The following is a 23016-nucleotide window of genomic DNA, read 5'->3' on the forward strand; positions in this document are numbered from 1 at the left end:
ACCTGCTCGCGCCCCTGCTCGCCTCTTCCTCCGCCTGCCGCCGCTCTCCCCGCGGCGCCGCGAATGGCGGGGGCTGGCATCTGCGTGCGAGCGCCGAGCGCATCGAGCCGATGGGATCCGTCTGCTCGGCGCTCTCCGGCCGGGCCTGGGCCCCGTGTCGCTGTCCCCGCCCCAGCCGGCGCAGGAGGGGAGTCGGGGGAGCCTCCGGCCGAGGAGACCCACGCACAGGCGAGCCCCCATAGAGGAACCCCCCCAGGAGAGGAGATCCCCGGGTAGGGAACCCCCCAGAACAGGAGCCCACCGCACACATACCGGGCCCCCATCTAGGAACCCCTCCAGCAGAGGAGACCCCCTCACCCCATATAGGGACACCCCACCTAAGAGAGGCGGCCCCACGCGGGACACCCTGTATAGGAACACCCTCAAGAAGAGGAGACCCTTACACCTGGAGGGACCCCCAGATAGGAACCCCCTGGAGAGGTGACCCCACAAATGGGGGAACCCCATATAGGAACACCCACCAGGTGAGGAGACCCCCCCCCACACACACACGGGGGGGGAGTGCTCTTGCATTGTACCTAGATGCACAGCTTGGTTGCTGGCGGCTCCGCACCCAGGGTTAACTGTGCATAGAGTGATCAGACAGCAAGTCTGAAAAATTGGGACGGGGTAATAGGCACCTATATAAGATAAAGTCCCAAATATCGGGACTGCCCCTATCAAATCTGGTCACCCTATCTGTGCAGGATCCTCAGACCCTTGCTCTTGCTCACATGCAGCTCCCTCCAGCTTTGTCTGGACTAGAGAGCCAAGGGGTGGTTCACTTGTTTAAGTTTTTCAACTGAGATCCACCTCCTTGTATAATCCCAGCGTAGGTTAAGCTTAGTGTAGTGAGTTGAGGTGAATATATATATTGAGTTTACAAACACCAGTCTTACAAACCACCAACTATATGAACCATTTTTCCAAACTGCAGGAGGGGGAATATCCCATAATAAAAGTGATATTGATGAGGAACACGTTGACAGCCCTTTACCTTCTGATTCCTTCAGTGCATCAGAAATTGCTTCGCAGTGGTGTGCAGGATGAAAATTATGCAATGCTGGGTACCGTACTGCAAATTCTGCACTGTACCTACTGTAATTTTCACTTTTATGAATTTCTTGATCCCCAATTAGTTCATAAAATAGAGCAGTAGTTCTCAAAGTTTTGTACTGGTGACCCCTTTCACATAGCAAGCCTCTGAGTGTGACCCCCCCCCTTATAAATTAAAAATACTTGTTTATATATTTAACATTATAAATGCTGGAGGCAAAGTGGGGTTTGGAGTGGAGACTGATAGCTTGCGACCCCCTATGCAATAACCTCACGACCCCCTGAGGGGTCCCACCCCCCAGTTTTAGAGCCCTTGAAATAGAGGGTCTGCTGTAAAACTACGATTACATCCATGTTTCCTTCTGTAGACTAGGATTTGACTATAGCTATTGTAAAACCTCCCTTTTCTGGCAAAGACATACCCCTAGCATAGGTGAAGAGTAACATCTTCAGATCAGTTCTAGCATACAAGATAAGCAGGTGTTAACCCTGCATCTCCGTGTGCAGGTGGCGGAGTCCCCCGCGGTGCGCCAGAGGTTGGTCCTGGCGGAAGCCACCAGGGTCGGAGACCTCCTGGACTACGACTGGGGAGACTGGCTGGATCCCCTGACGCTCGCTCGGCGGATGGGGCTCTCCAGACCTTGTACTCCCCGGCTCGTACTACAGGAGGTGAAGGCCGCTTTGCCGCCCGCTGCTCGGGCCTACCTCGACCGGGTCCTGCGTGAGGGCACGCCCCGCCCACTCCCTACCCCAAGCCCTCCGGACCTCTTCATCGGGCCCCTGCCCTGTGGAGCCGACCGGCCCCCCGCCCCTTCTCCACCAGCCGGCTGCACAATCTGCAGCTGGTCCGTTTCCAAACCGCGCCAAGGAAGCATCTCTACGCGCTCGTGCTCCACACCCTTCACTTCCTCACCCTCGTGTCCCGCCCCGACACCAAGTGGCGGGACTTCTTGCCACCTCTGGAGGGTGAGGAGCCCCGGTGGGCCAGCCTGTACTCCACCCTGGTCCCGAGGCCCGTCGGGGATATCAGTTGGCGGCTCCTCCATGGGGCCGTGAGCACGGGCGTGTACTTGGCGCGGTTTACCCCTGTCCCAGACACCTGCCCCTTCTGCGGCGTGAGGGAGACCCTGGCGCACGTTTACGTAGAGTGCGCCAGGCTGCAGCCCCTATACCGGCTCCTCACTAATATCCTCTTGCGTTTCTGGCTGCACTTTTCCCCCCACCTGCTTCTCCACGCACTCCCTATCCGTGGCCCCACGAAGTCGCGGGACCTCCTGGTCAACCTCCTCCTCGCCCTAGCAAAAATGGCCATCTACGTGACCAGGGAGAGGCGGTTGGCCAATGGAGACTCCTGCGACTGTGGGGCTTGTTTCCGATCCTTAGTCCGTTCACGTCTCCGGGCGGAGTTCCTCTGGGCGGCGTCCGCTGGCTCCCTTGACGCCTTCGAGGAGCAATGGGCGCTGTCCGGGGTTCTCTGCTCGGTGTCCCCGTCAGGCTCCCTTCTTATGACCCTTTGACCGCACTCCTGTCCCTGTTCTTTTATTAGTTGTCCCCCGCAAAGTGGGTTTCTGAGGCCCTGTGGAAGCTCCCCTTAGGCTGGGGGGCGGTTCCATTAGCATGGGGCGGGCTTTGCCCGCCCCGTTTCCCGGAAACCCAATAGATCTATGGTAGAAAAAATGTCTAGTTTAAGCTTAGATTTTGCTAGCACTTTAGCTAAGACCTACCTGAATTTAACTACTTTTCCTAGAAAGAAAAGGTGGGTGAGGTAATATCTTTTATTGGACTATCTTCTTACTAGCCAAAGACAAGCTTTCAAGCTCCCTGGAGCTCTTCAGGTGACCAACAGACATTAACCCAATAAAAGATATTATCTCATCCACCTTGTCTCTCTCATATCCCGAGACCAACATGGCTACAACAACACAGAAAAAGTCAAGACAGCAAGGCTCATTAGCTGAGAGGTGTTGTTGGAAGAGGAAAGAAGCCTCAGCTGTGGCTTTTTAAAGCTAATGGGGAATAGATTATATCTCCTGATTGAAAAGTTGTGTTAACATAACATCATGTATCACTAAAACTGCTAGTCAACACAGTGATCTCATCTTGTGCCCCTTTTCCTCTATTTGTCTGACTTTAAACTGTGAGCTCCTGATGGTGAGACTGGGTCTTGTCTTACTGTGTGTAAATATGCTGTGGATGCCACCAGAAATAAATAATAGCTCTGAGACTCCTACAGAGCTTTGAAGTTGAGGATGAGAGAAAATGTTAAGTTACTTACTACCTAACTGCCACAGGCTCAGCTGTTTTTCAGGAAAGTTAAAGCAGTATTTTGTTATTATTAACAAGATTCCCCCCCCCCTTGAGATTTGAATACACTGAAGAGGGGCAGAGGATTCTATTACAGATAATAGATCACCAACATGAGGCTGTTTTTACAAAAGTCACAAGATGTAATTAGCTGTTCAGAAAGCATCAGACTTCTCTGCTATTACATGAAATAAAAAACAATAAAGCAACAAAAACTTTGAAAAGCAGTTTAATGAAGGTACCAAAAGGCAAACAAATGAGCACATACATTTGAGGATACAGCATCCTAAAACAAACAAAAAAACAAATAAATATCTGCTTAGAAGAATGACCTTAGTCACACAAAAGCAAAACAAGATAGCTAGAAACACTGTCACAGGGAAATATGGATTAGATAGAATTACTTTAAAATTAATACACGAAGTAAATATTAATAATCCATATCAAGATGGGATTCTGCAGGAGGTCTGTGACAATGTGCTATTTTATCTTAAAACAAACAAGGCTGGTTTTTACTGAAAGAAAGAGATGTTGCTAGTTACACAATAGGGTGGAGTTGCATCTTACATGGAGGTTAGGTTCTAAAGTCAGCGCGTAAAGCAAAAATCGCGTATAGTCAAAATTACCCTTGAAAATCCTTTAAATCGCCCATAAAATACAGTATACTGTACATGGTTTTGTGTACAATACACAACCCTGTACAGTAATATATATAAATGTATAATGTATACAGTAATGTACAGTATATAATAAAGAGTACATATGCAAAATATAATTTTACAGTACTGTATTTTTAATTACAGGGGGTAATTACAGGGGGGCATCAGGGCTTGATGTCGATCCAGGAGACGGAGGTGACGGAGAGCTTGGGTGATGGAGAGCGAGTCGTAGATGAAGTGGTTGGCTCTGGTTCAGCTCGAGAAGTTGATTGCGTAGGCTCATCTGCTGCTGGTTGTTTTTCCTTGAAAAACATGGTGATTGGCAACTGTCGCTGTTGTCTCTTGAGCTGTTCAAACATTTCTTGATACCATCTCAAATCATCCATAATACTACGTGTGTTTTTGAGGCTTCATTCCATAGAGGGATTGTATTCAGAAATTAAATCATTCAAGTGTTTCGCAGCTTGGAACACTTCAGCAAATTTATGAAGATTCCAACTTGCTGGCTCTTCCTGTTCATTGTCATCATCTTCGTCTTCTGTAGACGATTTTATTAGTTCCTCTAACTCTTCATTAGTCAATGTTTCTCTATGGCTCTCAATTAATTCTTCAATTTCTTCCTCAAGGATGTCGACGGAGCCATCACCACCCACTTGCCTGGCTACCTGAACAATGCATCTCACTTCTTTATCAATGGTCTGGAAACCCTTAAAATCATTCACACATTCTTTCCATAGGTTTCGCCAACATGCATTGACTGTTTCAGGCTTGATTGCATCCATTACCTGTTTAATATAAGTGATGCAATCGGCAATGTTGAAGGACTTCCAACACTCCATCACATTAAGATTGGGATCAGCATCCATAGCGCTACGTATCCGTGAGCCTCGTGTATGTGGCCTTGAAACAGCGAATCACGCCTTGGTCGAGAGGTTGGAGGATGGAGGTGGTATTGAGGTGGGGAGAAAGACAACATCAACATTGTTATGTGCAAACCAGAGTGCTGCAGGGTATCCAGGAGCATTGTCTATGATCAGCAACACTTTAAAGTCAAGTCCTTTCTCTTTGAAGTACCGCTTGATCTCCAGAATGAAACACCTGTGGAATCAATCCAGAAATAATGCTGCCATCACCCAAGCCTTTTTATTTGATTGCCAGAACACAGGCAGGAGATTTTTGTTCTTGCCTTTTAGGGCACGTGGATTTGCAGCCCTGTAGAGCAAGCTCAGCTTTATTAAATGCCCAGCTGCATTGCCACAGAACAACAGTCAAACGGTCTTTAGCTGCCTTGAAGCCAGGGGCTTGTCTTTCTGATTTCGAAATGTAAGTGCAGGTGGGCATTTTTTTTCCAGAAGAGCCCAGTCTCATCAGCATTAAAAACTTGTTCCGGAAGATAGCCCTTTTCATCTATGATTTTCTTTAATTGTTCGGGGTAGGCTTTTGCTGCCTCTTCATTGGCAGATGCAGCTTCACCAGTAGTCTGCACTTTTTTGAGGTTGAAGTGGTTCCTAAAACTGTTAAGCCAACCTTGGCTGGCTTTGAATTCCTTCTCATCAGAAGGCTGTCCCTCTTTGGCAGGAGGTTTGAACAGCGCGTAGAGGCTAAGAGCCTTTTCTCACAACGTGTTGCCATTGATAGGCACATGTTTACGGTTCATGTCTTCCAGCCATAAGTTTAATGCCTTTTCAGTCTTCACTAAAGTCTTATCACGTACCTGGCTCATCACCTTAGCAGTTATTGGAGCACTTGATGCCACGGCTTGACGAATTTCTCTCTCTTGAATCTTGATGGCATGGATGCTAGATTCGTTGCGGCCATATTTACGCGCCACGTTGGAGACCGACATACTGTCTCTCAATAAGTCCAACACAGCCAGTTTTTCCTCCAGCGTTGGAACAGATCGCTGTTTCTTCGGTTGAGCACCAGATGAAGTAGTTGGCTTGCATTTAGGGGCCATGTTGTACGAAAAATACGTATCTTTAAACACTAGAATCACACTCAGTGTGGAGAGATGCTCACACTCTGAGAGGCACGCAGGAACTGAGACCGACTGAGGGAACAGCAGATTCACATCTCCCATCTCATGGTCACTCCGGGGCATATGCTCATTGAGTGGAATGGTGGGTGGAATTGCTGGCACTATTTACAGGTACCTTGTTGTTTTTCTTTTTTTTGCGGAGTGCATATAGTTGAATTCACGTAAGTTAAATGTGTGTATGATGCGATTCACCTGTAGCTACTTTTAGGCTGAAGTTGTTGAGCTATGCCAAATTTAAAGGATTAGCTCCGAAAGCATGAAGGGGGAAAAAAATTTCTTATAAGGCAAGCCTGTTTTGGGCATAGATTAATAGGAACCAGAGAGTTAAGGAGAATACAAGGTCATTTGGGTGTTGTTCATGTTAAATAAAATGTTTTAATTAATTCTGTCCCCAAAGTTATTAATGCTTCACAGGAGGGAGTCCTAAAAGTTTCATGAAGACAGTATTGGTAACCCTAGGCATTCAAAAAAAACCAAACTAAAATTGACTTGAAAATCATGAGATTTAAAAATAATAAATTCTGGATTTTTTTATTTGTTTGCTGGTGTTGGAGCATTCAGGGTTTACTTTTTCAAGCTTTTCTCTGCAAGCATGAAGGTTTATTTATTTTAATGAAAGGTGAGATTCCCAGTTAAGATAATTCCAGCAAACTCCCAAAATCACAAGACTTGTGATAACCTTAAGAGAGTTGGTAACATGGTAAAGAGCAGGGAATTACAAAATACGTGAATAGCAAATATCCATATAAAGTTATTACTGAATTTGTGTTTAAACAGTGTTTATTAGTAATTGTTTTACAGAGGATCACATAGTCTTCTCCTTTGGCATAGAAAGCTATGCAACATTCAAGAAACAAGGATCAGGCATCTGATTTAACATCTTCATTTCTCTTTCACCTTAGTTGTTTATCCTCTGGGATTCAAAGCTGCACAAAACCTTGCAGGCTAGGCTTACTACAACCAGAATAATCAGTTTTTTTAAAACAAATTTAATGAAAAATGAAAAGATGGAGCAAGACTAATAAGAGTTACAAAATCCCCCCATTTGGCAATTTTTAATGCGATTGTCTCTCTCTTTTTTTTTTGGTAACCCCTTTGGAAGAAACCTGAAACACTCGAGGCTCTGTGCTTTGTCCCCATTGTTACTTCTTGTGTGCTGATTGCTCAAATATCAGTTATATGTAGGCATTCTTTGTCTATAGTGTATTTTATGACCTTTTAGCCATAATTGCAAGGTTGGGCACCAAGATGAACTTACAATAAGAGAGAGGTGGACTCTGGCCAAATACCCTTGTAGCCTAGGGGAAGGTTCAGTGACTTTAGCAGTGTTAAAACAGAAGACCTTCCCAAATGCATGGAATGTCTAACAAACATGCTGATCTGATATAATTAATTTAAGCATATGAGAACTGTTAAGGATTTGCAACAAAGTGGGCGATTGATGAAATTGGGGTATGTATTGCTGGAGATGGAAGCAAAAGCCTTATGGAGGATTGAAGAACATTATTAAAAGCGTTGTAGGTGATATGAAAGTGGAAGAGAGCACACAAGTCTTTTCCCTTTACTTATTTCTATGCTTTTCAGATATTGGGTGGATGCTGTGTGACCTGACTCAACCGTAACTGTTATTAAAGTGATATAGTAGTAGTATAGAGGCTTTTGTTTGCTAGTTTACTAGTTGCTGCAGTGTTGCATGGAATATGTCTCTGAGCTGTCAATCTACAATAGCAAACTGAGAAAGAGATGAGGTGTACATTTTCAAATGTGTGAAATTAATTTGGTTTTAGAAATTATGTAGCTAACTGCTGTACTGCTTGGAAAATATTTTTCTAATTTTTTTATATTTAAAATGTTATTTTAAAGGCTTTTTTCCCCCTTTGAATCAAACAAGTCTAATAAATCAATGCGTATTTTATGTGGAACTGGTAGTGCCCCTCCACTCTCCCACCCCCAGTTACGGTTGCCTCACATTTTGTACTATAAGACTCTAAAGATTTAATCTTTATGATCATGCTTTATCCAGGGGGTGCAGGTGCTGAGCAAGGAGACTGACCTATGCTCTCAATTCTCCCACCTTTGCCACTCATGCAGCATGGGAGAGGAAACTCTCACTCACTTGCAGAGGGGACAAGAGCCAGACCTAGGATGAGTGACAAATTGGGAGAAGAAAGCTGTGGGGGGTAGCCTGGGAGCTGGTGGAGCAGGTTGTGGGGGAAAAACTGGGAGTGGCTGGTCTGGGATGAGAAGCCTTGATGAGGCTGGAGACTGGTTAGGCCAGGAGGCTCGGGTTGGAACGAGGAGCCTGGTGCAGAAGGGGGAGATTGGGATGAGGAGGGATGCACAGGCAAACTAAATTCTGGTATTTCCTAACTTTTGAGTGTTTGATTTTGCCATCTTAACATTCTTTTAATGTAGATTTTAGATCAAAATGTACAAATTAGGCTGCTTGTTCATTGTCATATAAGAACAAACCTTCGTTGCCCTGTCTATCTTTCAGGAACATGCTATTTTTTCACTCTAACATTTCACCCAAACTGGAAATTGTAAGGTAAAATAGGCATATGCTGGACGACGTTCTCTTTAAATGGAGTCTAAATATGAACCACAAGTAGGATGTTTGTTATTGATCTCACAGATGTTTTTGCTGTCTGCAGTATGAACACAGATATAGAGTACTGATAAAGCCGGAAAGCAAATTACATTTTCTCTTATAGTTTTTTAAAATGAAGTTAGGGTTTATGAAAGTCACTGTATTCACACCTCTGGAGAGCAAAGTTCTCTTTTTATCCATAAAATGGATATTGTACAGCACAAGCAGCGGCAGTGGAAGTATTAAAGCTCTGCAAGTTCCCACATTGTCAACCAGTGTGCCTCATTCCTGGCTTCGAAATGCCAACTCAAGAGATAAGTGGGTAGCTCAGTCTCTGTGCATGTTTGTTTCTTGGTCTCCCTGCTGAAATTGCTAGCAAGGGTGCCAACAGAGAAGGCGGCGTTAGTGATATGAATTTTGGTCCACTAGAATTAGGATAGAGCAGGGGTCTGGCAGCTCGCCAGAGTAAGCACGCTGGCGGGCCGGGCCAGTTTGTTTACCTGCCGCGTCGGCAGGTTCGGCTGACCGCGGCTCCCATGGACATGGTTCCATGCTGATGACGGGTTCTGTTCAATAACAATCCGAAGCAGTGCGGAGCGACACATGTTCATTTTCATTATCTGAGTTAGATGCCACCAGCAGAAGGTTGATATTCTTTTTTGGTGGTTTGGGTTCTGTAATTTCCGCATCGGAGAGTTGCTCTTTTAAGACTTCTGAAAGCATGCGCCACACCTCGTCCCTCAGATTTTGGAAGGCACTTCAGATTCTTAAACCTTGGGTCGAGTGCTGTAGCTATCTTTAGAAATCTCACATTGATACCTTCTTTGCGTGAAAGTGTTCTTAAAATGAACAACGTGCTGGGTCATCATCTGAGACTGCTATAACATGATATATATGGCAGAATGTGGGTAAAACAGAGCAGGGGACATGCAATTCCCCCCCACCCAAGGAGTTCAGTCACAAATTGAATTAACACATTATTTTTTTTAACAAACGTCATCAGCATGGAAGCATGTCCTCTGGCATGGTGGCTGAAGCATGAAGGGGTATACAAATGTTTAGCATATCTGGCATGTAAATACCTTGCAATGCCAGTGTGATAACTGAAGTGGGGGGTAGCTCTCTTATGGACACCCAGCTAGCCAGTTAGCTGTAAAATCTCTCTTGGTGTCTGTGCTCTGCTTGCTTTACCTGTAAAGGGTTAACAAGCCCACAGGTAAAAGAAAAGGAGTGGGCACCTGACCAAAAGAGCCAATGGGATGGTAGAACTTTTTAAAATGGGGAAAGAAACTTTTCCTTTGTCTGTTGTTCTCTGGGCTGCAGGGACACAGAGCAGCAATGCTATAAGCAGGAATGCATTATAAGGTTTGAACCAGGTATGAAAAAGTATCTTCCATACCTAGAAGAAATTATTTGGATATGGAATGTTTCGTTAGACACAATCAGGTTTATTTCTTATTTTGGCTTGTGGATCGCCTCTGTGCTAACCCCAGATGCTTTTGTTTGCTTGTAACCCTTATGCTGAACCCCCAAGAAAGCTATTTTGGGTGCTTAATTTTTGGAATTGCTCTTTTAAAATCTAACAAAAGCCTAAGTTTCAGATGTATTTTTTTCCTTTTTGTTTTTAATAAAATTTACCTTTTTTAAAACAGGACTGGGTTTTTGGTGTCCTAAGAGGTTTGTGCTTGTTGTTTGATTAGCTGATAGCCACAGCTAATTGCCTTTGTTTTCTTTCTCAACTCTTTCCCAGAGGGATGGTGAAAGGGCTTGAGGGTACCTCACAGGGAATAATTCCCAAGTGCTCCTTCCTTGGTCCAAAGGGGGTTTTTTGCATTTGGGTGGTCGCAGCATTTACCAAGCCAAAGTCAGAGAAAAGCTGTAACCTTGGGAGTTTAATACAAGCCTGGAGTGGCAAGTATTGATTTTAAAATCCTTGTGGGCCCCCACCTTCTGTACTCAAAGTGACAGAGTTGGGATTCAACCTTGACAGCCAGCTACAAAAGTGCTATGCAAATGCCTGTTCTCACGTTCTGGTGACATTGTAAATAAGAAATAAAAAATCAACAAACTAGGGGTGTTGATTAATCACAGTTTTATCTTCTGTAAATGTAAACAAACTTGTTTGTCTTAGAGATTGGCTGAACAATAAGTAGGACTGAGTAGACTTGTAGGCTCTGAAGTTTTACATTGTTTTGTTTTTGAGTGCAGTTATGTAACAAAAAAAAATCTGTAAGTTGCACTTTCACACAAAGAGATTGTACTACAGTACTTGTATGAAGTGAATTGAAAAATACTATTTATTTTGTTTACAAATATTTGCACTGTGAAAATGATAAACAAAAATAATATACACTTTGATTTCAATTACGGCACAGAATATAATATATATGAAAATGTAGAAAAACATTCAAAATATTTAATACATTTCAATTGGTATTCTGTTGTTTAACAGTGCGATTAAAACTGTGATTAATCAACAGCCCTAGTTTGTTGATTTTTCTCAACTATAGGCATATCTGAAGTATTCAAAGAGGGCAAATGAATCCCATTGTTTGGTAGACTATGAGTAACATGACCTGCTCAGGATACAGAATAATGTCTCTGTTAAACATTAAAGGCGATAAATATCTACTCTGTGCCTGCAGAAGTTATCCATTTAATTAGTTTTTTTTCGTATCTATTAAAAAAGTGGGCCTGATAAAAGTAGCAACAACGTTTTCCAACTGGTTCATCAATAATATCTGCAATGCCAGTCAGGGGAAAATATTTGATATCTTTTGTTGTCTTTCAGCTTAAAGCACAAAGTAACATCACTCTAATTAGGCTGATCCTTAAACTCAATATTGTGTTTGTCAACTCTTAATATTTATGTTATTTCAAAATCTACAGTGTTGGTTAAGAATTGATGTGCATAAATAAGGATGGAGACTGGGAGGCTTAATAAGCGTAAACACAATTTAATTTACCACATTGTTCTCTCTAGAAGAAATGTGTGGGATACAACATACTAAGTGTGCAATCTTTATATAATTTGTACTGTAGTTTTAGATTGAATGCAAGAAGACTGGCTTTTATGCAACTGTTAATTTATAGGTTGATAAAAATGCTAATTTTGGTCTGATCCAGCTTCTGTTGGATTCAGTGTCAGATGGATTGAGCCCAGAAACTGGTTAGACAGCACAAGGAAATTTGCCACAATACATAGCAAGGGAGCACAAGACCTACTTTCAATATCTATGAAATAATATCATGATGTTATTGAAGATTATTTAATGCAGTACCATTCACGCTCTGTTTTTCCTACAAACTTACAAAAATATTTACTAATGTTAGCATTGGAAGTGGGTACTGCAGAACTGAAAACAAAATGGGTAAAGCACATATAAAACATGTTTGGTGACAATTTTTGCTAGTAATGTCTATTAAATTATAAAATGTCTATAAAATGTATCATAAAGCACTTTAAATTCAAGGAAAGGCTAATGCATTTAGAACTGTAAAGTTAAATTAATGTTCTGGCACTCAACAAAAAAGAGCTGTGTGGCACTTTATATACTAGACGTTTTTTTGCAGCATAGCTTTGTTGGGTGATACCCACTCTTCGGTCTTGCATCTCTGAAACTTTACAAAGTACAGTAACACTGATTTTAAAGTGATTTATAAACATTTAAAGGAGTACCTAGCCAGATAATTTACTAAATTTTGATGGATCTCCAAAATTACACCTGCATTGTCTGTACACTGTCACTTGTGCACACAAATGATAGGCCATATAAATATAAAGGCCTATCTTTTTGCACAAACAACTTAGTTTTTTCACAGACTGGGATTGCACATGCACATTTTGTCATTTATGTGCAATAATTGTGTGGGAAAATTTGAACTCACAATGATTTGCATAAGTAAAATTGCCGCGTATAAAGAGAGGCCAAATTGAGATCACTTTGAAAATATGGCCTAGTGTTTAAAGAGACATTATCAATCAGTTTCATTTCCAAATTCGACCGTTAAGTCAGCTGTGTTTATTTGTAAGCGCTTCTGGGCAGGGACTATGGCCTAGATTTGGCTCTGTTATCCCAGTGAAAATTCAGAGTAAATCTATCAGAACTAATGGAAACTGGTTGTTTAGCATGAACCTTGAGGTACTCTGATGCCGTGGGGATGAGAGCAGTATAAAAGCCGATAGGTAGACTGGTTTCTCCTTAAAAAATCTCACATGGCTATAGTTGTATCCTTTGCAATGGTGTGGTGCCCTCCAGGAAGTTCCATTGTACAGCTGGGCAAAATTTTTTGACTGAAATGTTTTTTTGTTGAAAAATGCAGATTTGGTGACACCAAAACATTTCACACATTTGTGTCTGTTTTGTTAAATTGTTCATTTGTACCAAACAAAAAAAATCTGAAAAAATAAAAATATTTTGTTTCAACATTTTCATGATGAAACTTTTTTTTTCATTTCCAAATGGCTTTTCATTCAGAAACTTCCTTTAATTAAAAAATGTAAGGGAAAGAAAAAAACTTGAAATCGAAATGAAATGTTCAGTTTTGGCTGAACATTTCATTTGACCTGAAATGATTTTACTTTTTGATTTTGCTGAAAATGTTTAAATTATTTTTGTTTTTCAGTCTGACCTGAATGTTTTTGGAGGACTTCTTGAAACTGACAACAAACTGAAAAAAGTCACTTATTCACCCAGTTCTACTCCATATCTGAGTGCAATCTGAACTCCAACCTAGCTCAGAAGAGCTAAAGAGCTGATGGACCTCTTCATCCTTTCCTGAAAGGTAGGAAGATTTGGGGAGGCCAAATGAATGGGAATGGTGTATATCATAGACCTAAAACAGAAAGGATCAGTGTAGGTGCATAGTTTGGGGTCGCAGAACTGGAAAGGAGAAGCATAGTAGAACTGGGTGAGGGAGCCTGACAGAAAAGAGTTGGCAGGTCTAGAGCTGGTTGAACATGTTCATTGACTGGACCAAAATGTTTAGTTGAATCTATGGATACAGTCTTGTTGGTTTCCAGGGTACTAAAGAGAAAAGGTGGGTGAGGTAATCTCTTTTATTGGACAGCTTTGCTAGACACCAAAAATTATGGACTAAATAGAGATGTATAGTTCGTTTCAACAATCTATAACCAACTAACCCCATCTCCCAGCTGCCTTTCCCCCCCTTACTTTCCTTTCTCCCCTAGGACTGGAGAAGTGTTAAAGGTCCATTTCACCTTGAATGGTCCCTTGAAATATGTATTAACTACTTATGCTAAACATCCTGTTCCACCTTGTGTTTAGCTGTGACTCTCTGGGTATGTCTACACTGCAATTAAACACCTGTGGCTGGCCTGTGTTAGCTGACTCAGGCTTGCAAGGCTCAGGCTACGGGGCTGTTCAATTGCAGTGTAGACATTTGGGCTGGGGCTGAAGCTGAAGCCTGGGTTCTGGGACCACGCGAGGGGGAGGATCACAGAACCCGGACACCACCCTAAGCCTGAGCATCTAGGGAGCAATTTTTAGCCCCACAGCCCGAACCCAAATCAGTGGAGCTGGGCCAGCTGTGGCTGTGCTGCGAGTCTTTTACTCAAGTGTAGACATACGTTCTGAGTATGTTTCTCAGAAGAGTTCTGTGTAAGCTTGAAAGCTTGTCTCTCTCACCAACAATAGTTGGTCCAATAAAAGATATTGCCTCACCACCTTGTCTAGCTGAACTATTGCAGATTTAACAAAACTTTCCCCAAAACACAGGTGTTCCATGGCTGAGGCAGGAAGCTTTCCAGCCTCCGGACCCACAGCTGAGCCAGGACTGACGGCTGGCAGACTCCCCATTCTGTGACACGAGCACAGAGAACCCTGGCTGGAGCTGGGACCTTAGGGCCTGTTAGCCTCCATGGCAGCGTGCCAGCTCCTGGATCCCTGGCTGGAACAGGCAGTTGTGACCTCAAAAGCCTCTTCAGGCCAACTGGCAGAGGGGCCCCCATACTGTAATTCACATCAGGCCTGACACACTCATTGCCCCAACACACTGTTGTTATAATATATATCTCAGAGATATCATGTAACGTATCATAAGTAAAATGGTAACATGCTGGTACCAAAAATCACTGCATGATGTATGTATGAGTTGGGTACAGACAGATACAGATGTGTGCGGGAAATATGTTCTTAAAATGCATTTGGAAGGCAGAGCATAAAACCCAGTCTGCCCAAGACACAGGAATGTCCATGTACCTGTTTGAGCACTTTGGTCACTGGCAGAATACAATGGAAGTATATTTACGTATAAGTCAGGTTAAGATTTTGTCATGGTTATTTTTAGTAAAAGTCACGGACAGGTCGTGGGCAATAAACAAAAATTCACAGAAGCCCATGATTTGTCCTTGACTTTTACTGAAAATAATGGGGTGGAGGCTGCTGATTGCTGGGGGAGGAGAAACCGAAGCCTGAGCACTGCAGTGACCCTGCCACCATGGGGGCTGACAGCTCCATCTCCAGCCCCTGACTCTACTGCTGTGGAGGGGGCTGAAGTTGAAGAAGTCACAGAGGTTTGTTAAAGTCAAGGAATCAGTGACCTCTGTGACTAAATTGTATCCTTATATATAAGGTAAACTAAGCCGCCAAGCTAAATGAGCTGTGGAGATAACTGTTTAACAATCACCCCAGGGAACAGAATCTGCACCCCAAGAAGCCTTCCTGGCTCTTGAGGCAGAGACAGTGAACTTTGAGTGATAAAAGGGGAGCAAAAAGACTTTGTAGTTATCCATCACTATGGTCCCAAGAGAGTACAGCATCCTTTGAACCTACGAAAGCTGGAGTCTATTGGCCAGAAAGGCAAGAGCTGTTGGGAACTTGATGGCAGTGAGAAACCTGCTTAAATAAAGATTGTAACTAGCTTAAAAATTAAGTTTTAGTCACCTAAAAGCATGTTTTGTTTTGTTTTTGGTTTGTAAGCATACCTGTTGTTCTTATTCTTGCTTAGTATCCCTCAAATCTCTGTTCTTCGTTAGTAAACTTATTCTGGTTTTATTTACAAACCATCTCGGTGCTATGTATTTAAGTGGAGTGAGAGTCCTCTGCTAAACCAACAGGCTTGTGTGTGTTCTCTCTCTTTGGAGGCACCGATCTTGATTGTTTCTGTGTGTCAGTGAAAGAGGCTGGACACTGCAGAGAGACATCTCTGGGGAACTAGGGAATTGGTGTTCACCAGTTTTTACCTGTGTGATGCAGACTAAAGGGGAAGGTGACTGTCTTCACTAATATTGTCACCATTGTTACAAAATTGTGAAATCTTGTACAAAGTATACCCTGTGAAGTATCACTGGAAAGGTTGTAATCCGCTAAGTAGTATTATCCTGTTTGAATGTGTGGATCATCATTTTATATGAAGTTATGAAACTTTGCTATGTGTTTCGTATCTCAAAAATGTTGTGAGGTCAAGGAATGCCCACAGATTAACTCTTCAGAGATCACAAATGGTAAACAAGGGTGAAGACACCTCAGATGGCAAGTTGCAGAGGGGTGCAAGCAAAGATTTGCAAGGGGCGACTCATGGGAGCTGCACAAAGGGCCAAATGCACCTCCAGCAGGGTCAAGTGCCCCCAGCAGCTGGCCTGGGCAGGGAGAGGAAAGGGCGGAGCCAGAGCCAGAAGGGAAGAGGTGGGGCCAGAGCCTCTCCTCTTCCAGCCACGCTGCCTGGGACGCTGCTCGGTGAGCGCAGTGGCTGACTGAGAGAGCGCCTGGCTGTGGCAGCAGCAGGTTGTCCCCTGCCCTGGCTCAGCTTCTGGAAACAGTGGCCAAACAAGCCAGAGCCCCCCCGCCCCTCTGGCATGCTCAGAGTCGGCTCCTGTCCCCCAAAGCTGAGCCTGGGCAGGGAGCGGGCTGCCACTGCCGCCGTTCCCTGCCCAGGCTCAGCTTCTGGGGACAGGAGCCAACTCTGAGCATGCCAGGAAGAGGGGTGGGGTGGGGGGAAAGGGTTCAAGATATAAAAGGAAAGAGCAAAGGCTCCTGGCTGCCTCTTTCCTATGCATCTCTGGACTGGTGAATTCTAACAAGGGGAGATTATAAACAAAATGACTGAGGTCCCCAAACTATTTGAGCAACTCAGAGAAACTCATAGAAAACTAGCAGATTTAACACCCCTGTTATTATTTTGGACTATATGCTCTGATCCAACTGTAATGTATTTTATCTGCTTTAACAATTTAATAACACTAATTTATTCTTCCTAGTTAATAAACCTTTAGTTAGTTTCTAAAGGATTGACTAAAGCGTTGTCTTTGGTGAGATCTGAACTGTATTTTGACCTGGGGTAAGTGACTGGTCTTTTGGGACTGGAAGAACCTAATGTGTGGTGAATTTTGGTTTTAATAACCTTTCATCATAAACTACAGTTAGTCTGGGTGGTAATATGGGATGGAGGGTCTAAGGAGACTGCCTGTGGCTCTGTGTTAAGCTAGTATAGCGATCCAGGAGCACACGTTTGTGGCAGGTTTTGGTTAAATCTGATTATAGAACAAACCACTAGTGTGGGAGCGTCTGCCCAGTTTTTGTCAGTCTGACTTGAAATTGGCTCTCTCACTGTGATTCACACCGGGCAGTATACCAACCTGTAAGGCAAGCTTTAGAGTTCAGAAGAGTTTGCTAGCAAGGCAGACAGGCTGGTGTGTCAGGGAGCTGACACGCAGCTTAGCAACAACAAAACTCAGTTGCTGAGGCAAAGAATGGTAACATAGTGGCTTACAATTCTGGGTGTCCTGACCACGATGTCACAGCAGGGTTCTGCTCCACAGGAAAAGCAATGGCTGGAGCCAGATCTCTAGAGCCTGGCAGACTCCATGCTTCTGAGATGGGCTCTTGCCAACCCCTTGAGCCCTTGCTGAAGTGGGGAGCCTAGCAGCGTGAGAGCTGGGAAGAAACTAAGTGAAATTGACACTCTCAGTTTCAGGCTCCTGTTCAATGAATGTCAGTTTCACCTTATTTCAGGATAACCTTATTTCAGTGTTTCTGAAACAAAATTTTCAAGGATTACCATGTCACTGAGAATGAAAGCAAATGAGAAAATACTGAAACTTCAGGCAACCTGAAATCTTTGAGTTTCAGCAAGCTCTAGGAAGGTGATACGCTATTTCTGAAAGGGAAAGGTGATAAGATTGGTGTGTTGGTATCAAGGGGGCTTGGAAGGGAAGAGAAGATTCAGTACAGGTCTGGGTGTGAAAGGGGAGGGAAAGCCTGTTTGGCCTGCTGGTTTGTAGTTTTAGGGGGGGAAAAGGGGAGGTTCATGTAGGTCTGGAGAGAAGAACCCTCCATTTTTATTTAGTGATATTTCCAGGTAAACATCCAGTTACTATGTGTTATGTGTATTGAGATTTGTTCATCCATGTTCATTTGAAATCAGCTTCCAAAGTTTCTGTAGCTCATCCATCGCTACCTTTTAATTTAGCTTAAAACTGTATTGATGTCACTTTTTTACATTTCATAGATTCTAGCACTGGAAAGGACCTTGAGAGGTCCTCGTGGCAGGACCAAATACTGTCTAGACCATCCCTGATAGACATTTATCTAACCTACTCTTAAATATCTCCAGAGATGGACATTCCACAACCTCCCTAGGCAATTTATTCCAGTGTTTAACCACCCTGACAGTTAGGAACTTTTTCCTAATGTCCAACCTAAACCTCCCTTGCTGCAGTTTAAGCCCATTGCTTCTTGTTCTATCCTTAGAGGCTAAGGTGAACAAGTTTTCTCCCTCCTCCTCATGACACCCTTTTAGATACCTGAAAACTGCTATCATGTCCCCTCTCTGTCTTCTCTTTTCCAAACTAAACAAACCCAATTCTTTCAGCCTTCCTTCGTAGGCCATGTTCTCAAGACCTTTAATCATTCTTGTTGCTCTTCTCTAGACCCTCTCCAATTACTCCACATCTTTCTTGAAATGCGGTGCCCAGAACTGGACACAATACTCCAGTTGAGGCCTAACCAGCACAGAGTAGAGCGGAAGAATGACTTTTCATGTCTTGCTCAAACACACCTGTTAATACATCCCAGAATCATGTTTGCATTTTTTGCAACAGCATCACACTGTTGACTCATATTTAGCTTGTGGTCCACTATAACCCCTAGATCCCTTTCTGCCATACTCCTTCCTAGACAGTCTCTTCCCATTCAGTGTGTGTGAAATTGATTGTTCCTTCCTAAGAGGAGCACTTTGCATTTGTCTTTATTAAATTCCATCCTTTTTACCTCAGACCATTTCTCCTATTTGTCCAGATCATTTTGAATTATGACCCTATCTTCCAAAGCAGTTGCAATCCCTCCCAGTTTGATATAATCTGCAAACTTAATAAGCATACTTTCTATGTCAATATCTAAGTTGTTGATGAAGATATTGAACAGAGCCGGTCCCAAAACAGACCCTTGCGGAACCCCACTTGTTATACCTTTCCAGCAGGATTGGGAACCATTAATAACCACTCTCTGAGTACAGTTATCCAGCCAGTTATGCACCCACCTTATAGTAGCCCCATCTAAGTTGTGTTTGCCTAGTTTATTGATAAGAATATAATGCGAGACCATATCAAATGCCTTACTAAAGTCTAGGTATATCACATCCACCGCTTCTCCCTTAGCCACAAGACTCTTTATCCTATCAAAGAAAGCTATCAGATTGGTTTGACATGATTTGTTCTTTACAAATCCATGCTGGCTATTCCCTATCACCTTACCACCTTCCAAGTGTTTTCAGATGATTTCCTTAATTACTTGCTCCATTATCTTCCCTGGCACTGAAGTTAAACTAACTGGTCTGTAGTTTCCTGGGTTGTTTTTATTTCCCTTTTTATAGATGGGCATTATATTTGCCCTTTTCCAGTCTTCTGGAATCTCTCCTGTCTCCCATGAATTTCCAAAAATAATAGCTAGAGGCGCATATACCTCCTCTATTAGCTGCTTGAGTATTCTAGGATGCAATTCATCAGGCCCTGGTGACTTGCAGGCATCTAACTTCTCTAAGTAATTTTTAACTTGTTCTTTTTTTATTTTATCTTCCAAACCTACCCCCTTCCCATTAGCATTCACTATGTTAGGCATTCCTTCAGACTACTTGGTGAAGACCAAAACAAAGAAGTCATTAAGCATCTCTGCCATTTCCAAGTTTCCTGTTACTGTTTCTCCCTCCTCACTGAGCAGTGGGCCTACCCTGTCCTTGGTCTTCCTCTTGCTTCTAATGTATTGATAAAAAGTCGTCTTGTTTCCCTTTATTCCTGTAGCTAGTTTGAGCTCATTTTGTGCCTTTGCCTTTCTAATCTTGCCCCTGCATTCCTGTGTTGTTTGCCTATATTCATCCTTTGTAATTTGTCCTAGTTTCCATTTTTTATGAGACTCCTTTTTATTTTTTAGATCATGCAAGTTCTCATGCTTTCTTCTGCTGAATTAGTTAATCACTTGGGTCAAGAAACTTTCCACACTGTGCTGATATGCTGGAGAAAATACAAATTGCTGGGAATTAGAGTAGTCACAATTGCAATTAATACCAATATACTGTATTTATTACTAAATAAACAGAAAGTAAAGACTTGGTGCAATATGTATTCTGATTTGTTTTGAAGGCATAAAACAATTGCTAAAGATGTAATAACATAATGTAATTAAAGGAAACAGACATGTTACTCCTGGGCAGTGTTGGAAATGAACACTGATATCATTTATTTTAAATTCATGTGTATTTTTGTGGTACTCTTTACAGTGGTTTCTGAATGCCTAACAAACATGAATGAATTAATCCTCACAACACTCCTGTGAGGTAGGGAAGAATTATTATTATCCCCATGAAACCCATAAAGTGTTTAATTCCAATTTTGCTTCAGACTTCACTAAAAGGTTAATGGTGACCAGATACTTAACACAATTAATATTAACAACCAGGGAGAAGGAACACAAGCAAAAGTAGGGACAAAGATTTTAAAGAATAGTTAGGTAAGTTATATGTATTCAAGTTGGCAGGGCCTGATGAAATTCATCATAGGGTACTTTAGGAAATAGCTGAAGCAATCTCATGACTGTTTGCAATGATCTTTGAGAACTTCAGGAGAATGGGTGAGGTCCCAAAAGACTGGAGAAGGGCAAATATAGTAACTATCTTTAAAAAGGGAAACAAAGAGGACCTGGGAAACTATAGACCTGTCAGTCTAACTTTGATATGTGGAAAGATATCGGAACTAATTATTAAACAATCAGTTTGTAAGCACAGAGAGGATGATAGGGTTATGAGAAATAGCCAGCATGGATTTGTCAAAAACAAATAATCTCAAACCAACCTAATTTCCTTCTTTGACAGGATTACTGGCCAACTGGATAGGGTGGAAACAGTTAACATGATATATCCTGATTTAAGTAAGGCTGTTGACACATTCCCACATGACATTCTCATAAGCAAACTAGGGAAATATGGTCTAGATGAAATTACTATACGGTGGGTATACAGTTGGTTGAAAGTCAGTATTCAAAGCATAGTTATCAATGGTTTTCGGTCAAACTGGTAGCGTGTATTTAGTGGGGTCACACAGGGATCTGTCCTGGGTCTGGAACTTGTCAATATTTTCATTCATGACTTGGATAATGGAGTGGAGAGTATGCTTATAAAATTTGCAATTGACACCAATCTGGGAGGGAGTACAAGCATTCTGGAGGGAAGGATTAGAATTCAAAGTGACCTTGACAAGTTATCTGAAATCAACAAGATGAAATTCAATAAAGACAAGTGCAAAGTACTTCACTTAGAGAAAGGAAAAATCAAATGCACAAGTGAAAAATGGGGAGTAACTGGCTAAGCGGTAGTACTGCTGAAAAGGATCTGGGAGTTGTAGTGTATCACAAATAGAATATGAGTCAACAATGTGATGCAGCTCTGAAAAAGGCTAATATCATTCTGGGATGTATCAACATGGGTGCTATATATAAGATGTAGGAGGTAATTGTCCCACAGTGCTTGGCACTGGTGAGGCCTCAGCTGGAGTACTGTGTCCATTTTTGGGCTTCACACTTCAGAAAAGATGTGGACAAATTGGAGAGATCCCAGAGACGAGCAACAAAAATGATGAAAGATTTAGAAAACCTGACCTATTAGGAAAGGTTGAAAGAAGTGAATGTTTTTACTTTTGAGAAAAGAAGACTGAGGAGGCATCTGATAACATACTTCAAATATGTTAAGGGCCATTATAGAGAGGACTGTGATCAATTGTTCTCCATGTTCACTGGATGTAGGATGAGAAGTAATGGTCTTAATCTGCAGCAAGGGAGGTTTAGGTTAGATGTTAGGAAAGACTTTCTAACTATAAGGATAGTTAAGCTCTGGAATAGGCTTCCAGGGTAAGTTGGTGGAATTCTCATCTCCTTGGAGGTTGTTAAGAACAGGTTGGAAAAACACTTGCCAGGATGGGTAGGTTTACTTGGTCCTGCCCCACCAGAAGGGGCTGGTCTTGATGACCTCTTGAGGTCCCTTCCAGCCCTACATTTCTATAAGTCTATGATTTTACAGCTAAGGAAAGTGGCACATAGCCAGGCACAGAGAGATTAAGTGACTTGCCTGTGGCCTCACAGGAATTCTGTAGCAGAGATAAGAAGAGAACCCAGATCTCCTGAGCCCCACCGCTGTGCCATACCCACACAATTATCCTGCCTCCCTTTATACAAAGGGTGGTTGAACTGCAACTCAGAGGAAAATATTTCCTACAGTGTTCTACACTGTGGCCTGCAGTCATCCTCATCTTTGTGTAGCAGCCTGTGTAAATTCAGATGGAGTGTTGCATTCTGGGTGAGTAGTCTCAGCTGAATTCAGAAGATTGGTAAACACATTTTTCTGTCCATCACAAATAGGGATTAACTTTTATCTTCAATGCATGAAGCTACACCTTGGAGAGTACAAAGAACTTCCTGATAAAGGACACTTCCACACCAAAAGCATACTCTCCAGCTATACTTCTCCATTAAAAATAAATATTTTCGGGAGCATATGGGGAGAAGGAGAAAGATAACTTTGATTTCCCTGTTTTTCGCCTTCACCTTCTGGATGGGAGTGAGGGGAACTTTCACTATAACTGAAAAAATGACACGAGCATCTTCCATTCCAATCAAGGAGAGTGGACATGAGTTGTCAGCAGTATATTTATGGCAAATGAGTATTGCACAGGGACAGATCCATCTGTTGCAGATTAAATGGCACGAGACTGATCATGTATAATTCACAGCAGAAATTATTTGTATTAGACTTAGGACAAAACCAGAAATATTTATCTGAACCCACTTAAACTCAGAGCATAAGGGGAATCAGATAAATGAACTGTATAT

At 42.6% G+C, this 23016-nt stretch overlaps 1 protein-coding gene and 1 long non-coding RNA gene across 12 annotated transcripts in view; one reads left to right on the plus strand and one right to left on the minus strand.

Annotated features, from left to right (window-relative positions):
* The window catches only part of SLC35B3 (solute carrier family 35 member B3), a 35964-nt gene extending 35844 nt beyond the window's left edge, over positions 1-120 (minus strand). For all 9 annotated transcript variants that reach the window (XR_005594170.1, XR_005594172.1, XR_005594171.1 and 6 more), the window contains exon 1: positions 3-120. Coding sequence is in view for 2 of the 9 variants with exons in the window: in XM_039525045.1 (XP_039380979.1) it covers positions 3-80 (78 nt within the window). In the remaining 7 variants the exon portion in view is untranslated. The remainder of the gene's footprint in view (positions 1-2) is intronic.
* Positions 50-16488, plus strand: LOC120398066. Of its 3 annotated transcripts, none has more exons than XR_005594177.1 (3): positions 50-272; positions 13313-13471; positions 14425-16488. It is a non-coding gene; the product is annotated as an uncharacterized LOC120398066 (long non-coding RNA). The 3 variants fall into 3 exon arrangements; XR_005594178.1 differs by lacking the exon at positions 50-272 and adding an exon at positions 414-524; XR_005594179.1 differs by lacking the exon at positions 50-272 and adding an exon at positions 10011-10062.
* The last annotated feature ends 6528 nt before the right edge of the window (positions 16489-23016 follow it).

This window comes from Mauremys reevesii, linkage group 2 (assembly GCF_016161935.1).
Source record: "Mauremys reevesii isolate NIE-2019 linkage group 2, ASM1616193v1, whole genome shotgun sequence".
Classification (NCBI taxonomy): domain Eukaryota; kingdom Metazoa; phylum Chordata; order Testudines; family Geoemydidae; genus Mauremys; species Mauremys reevesii.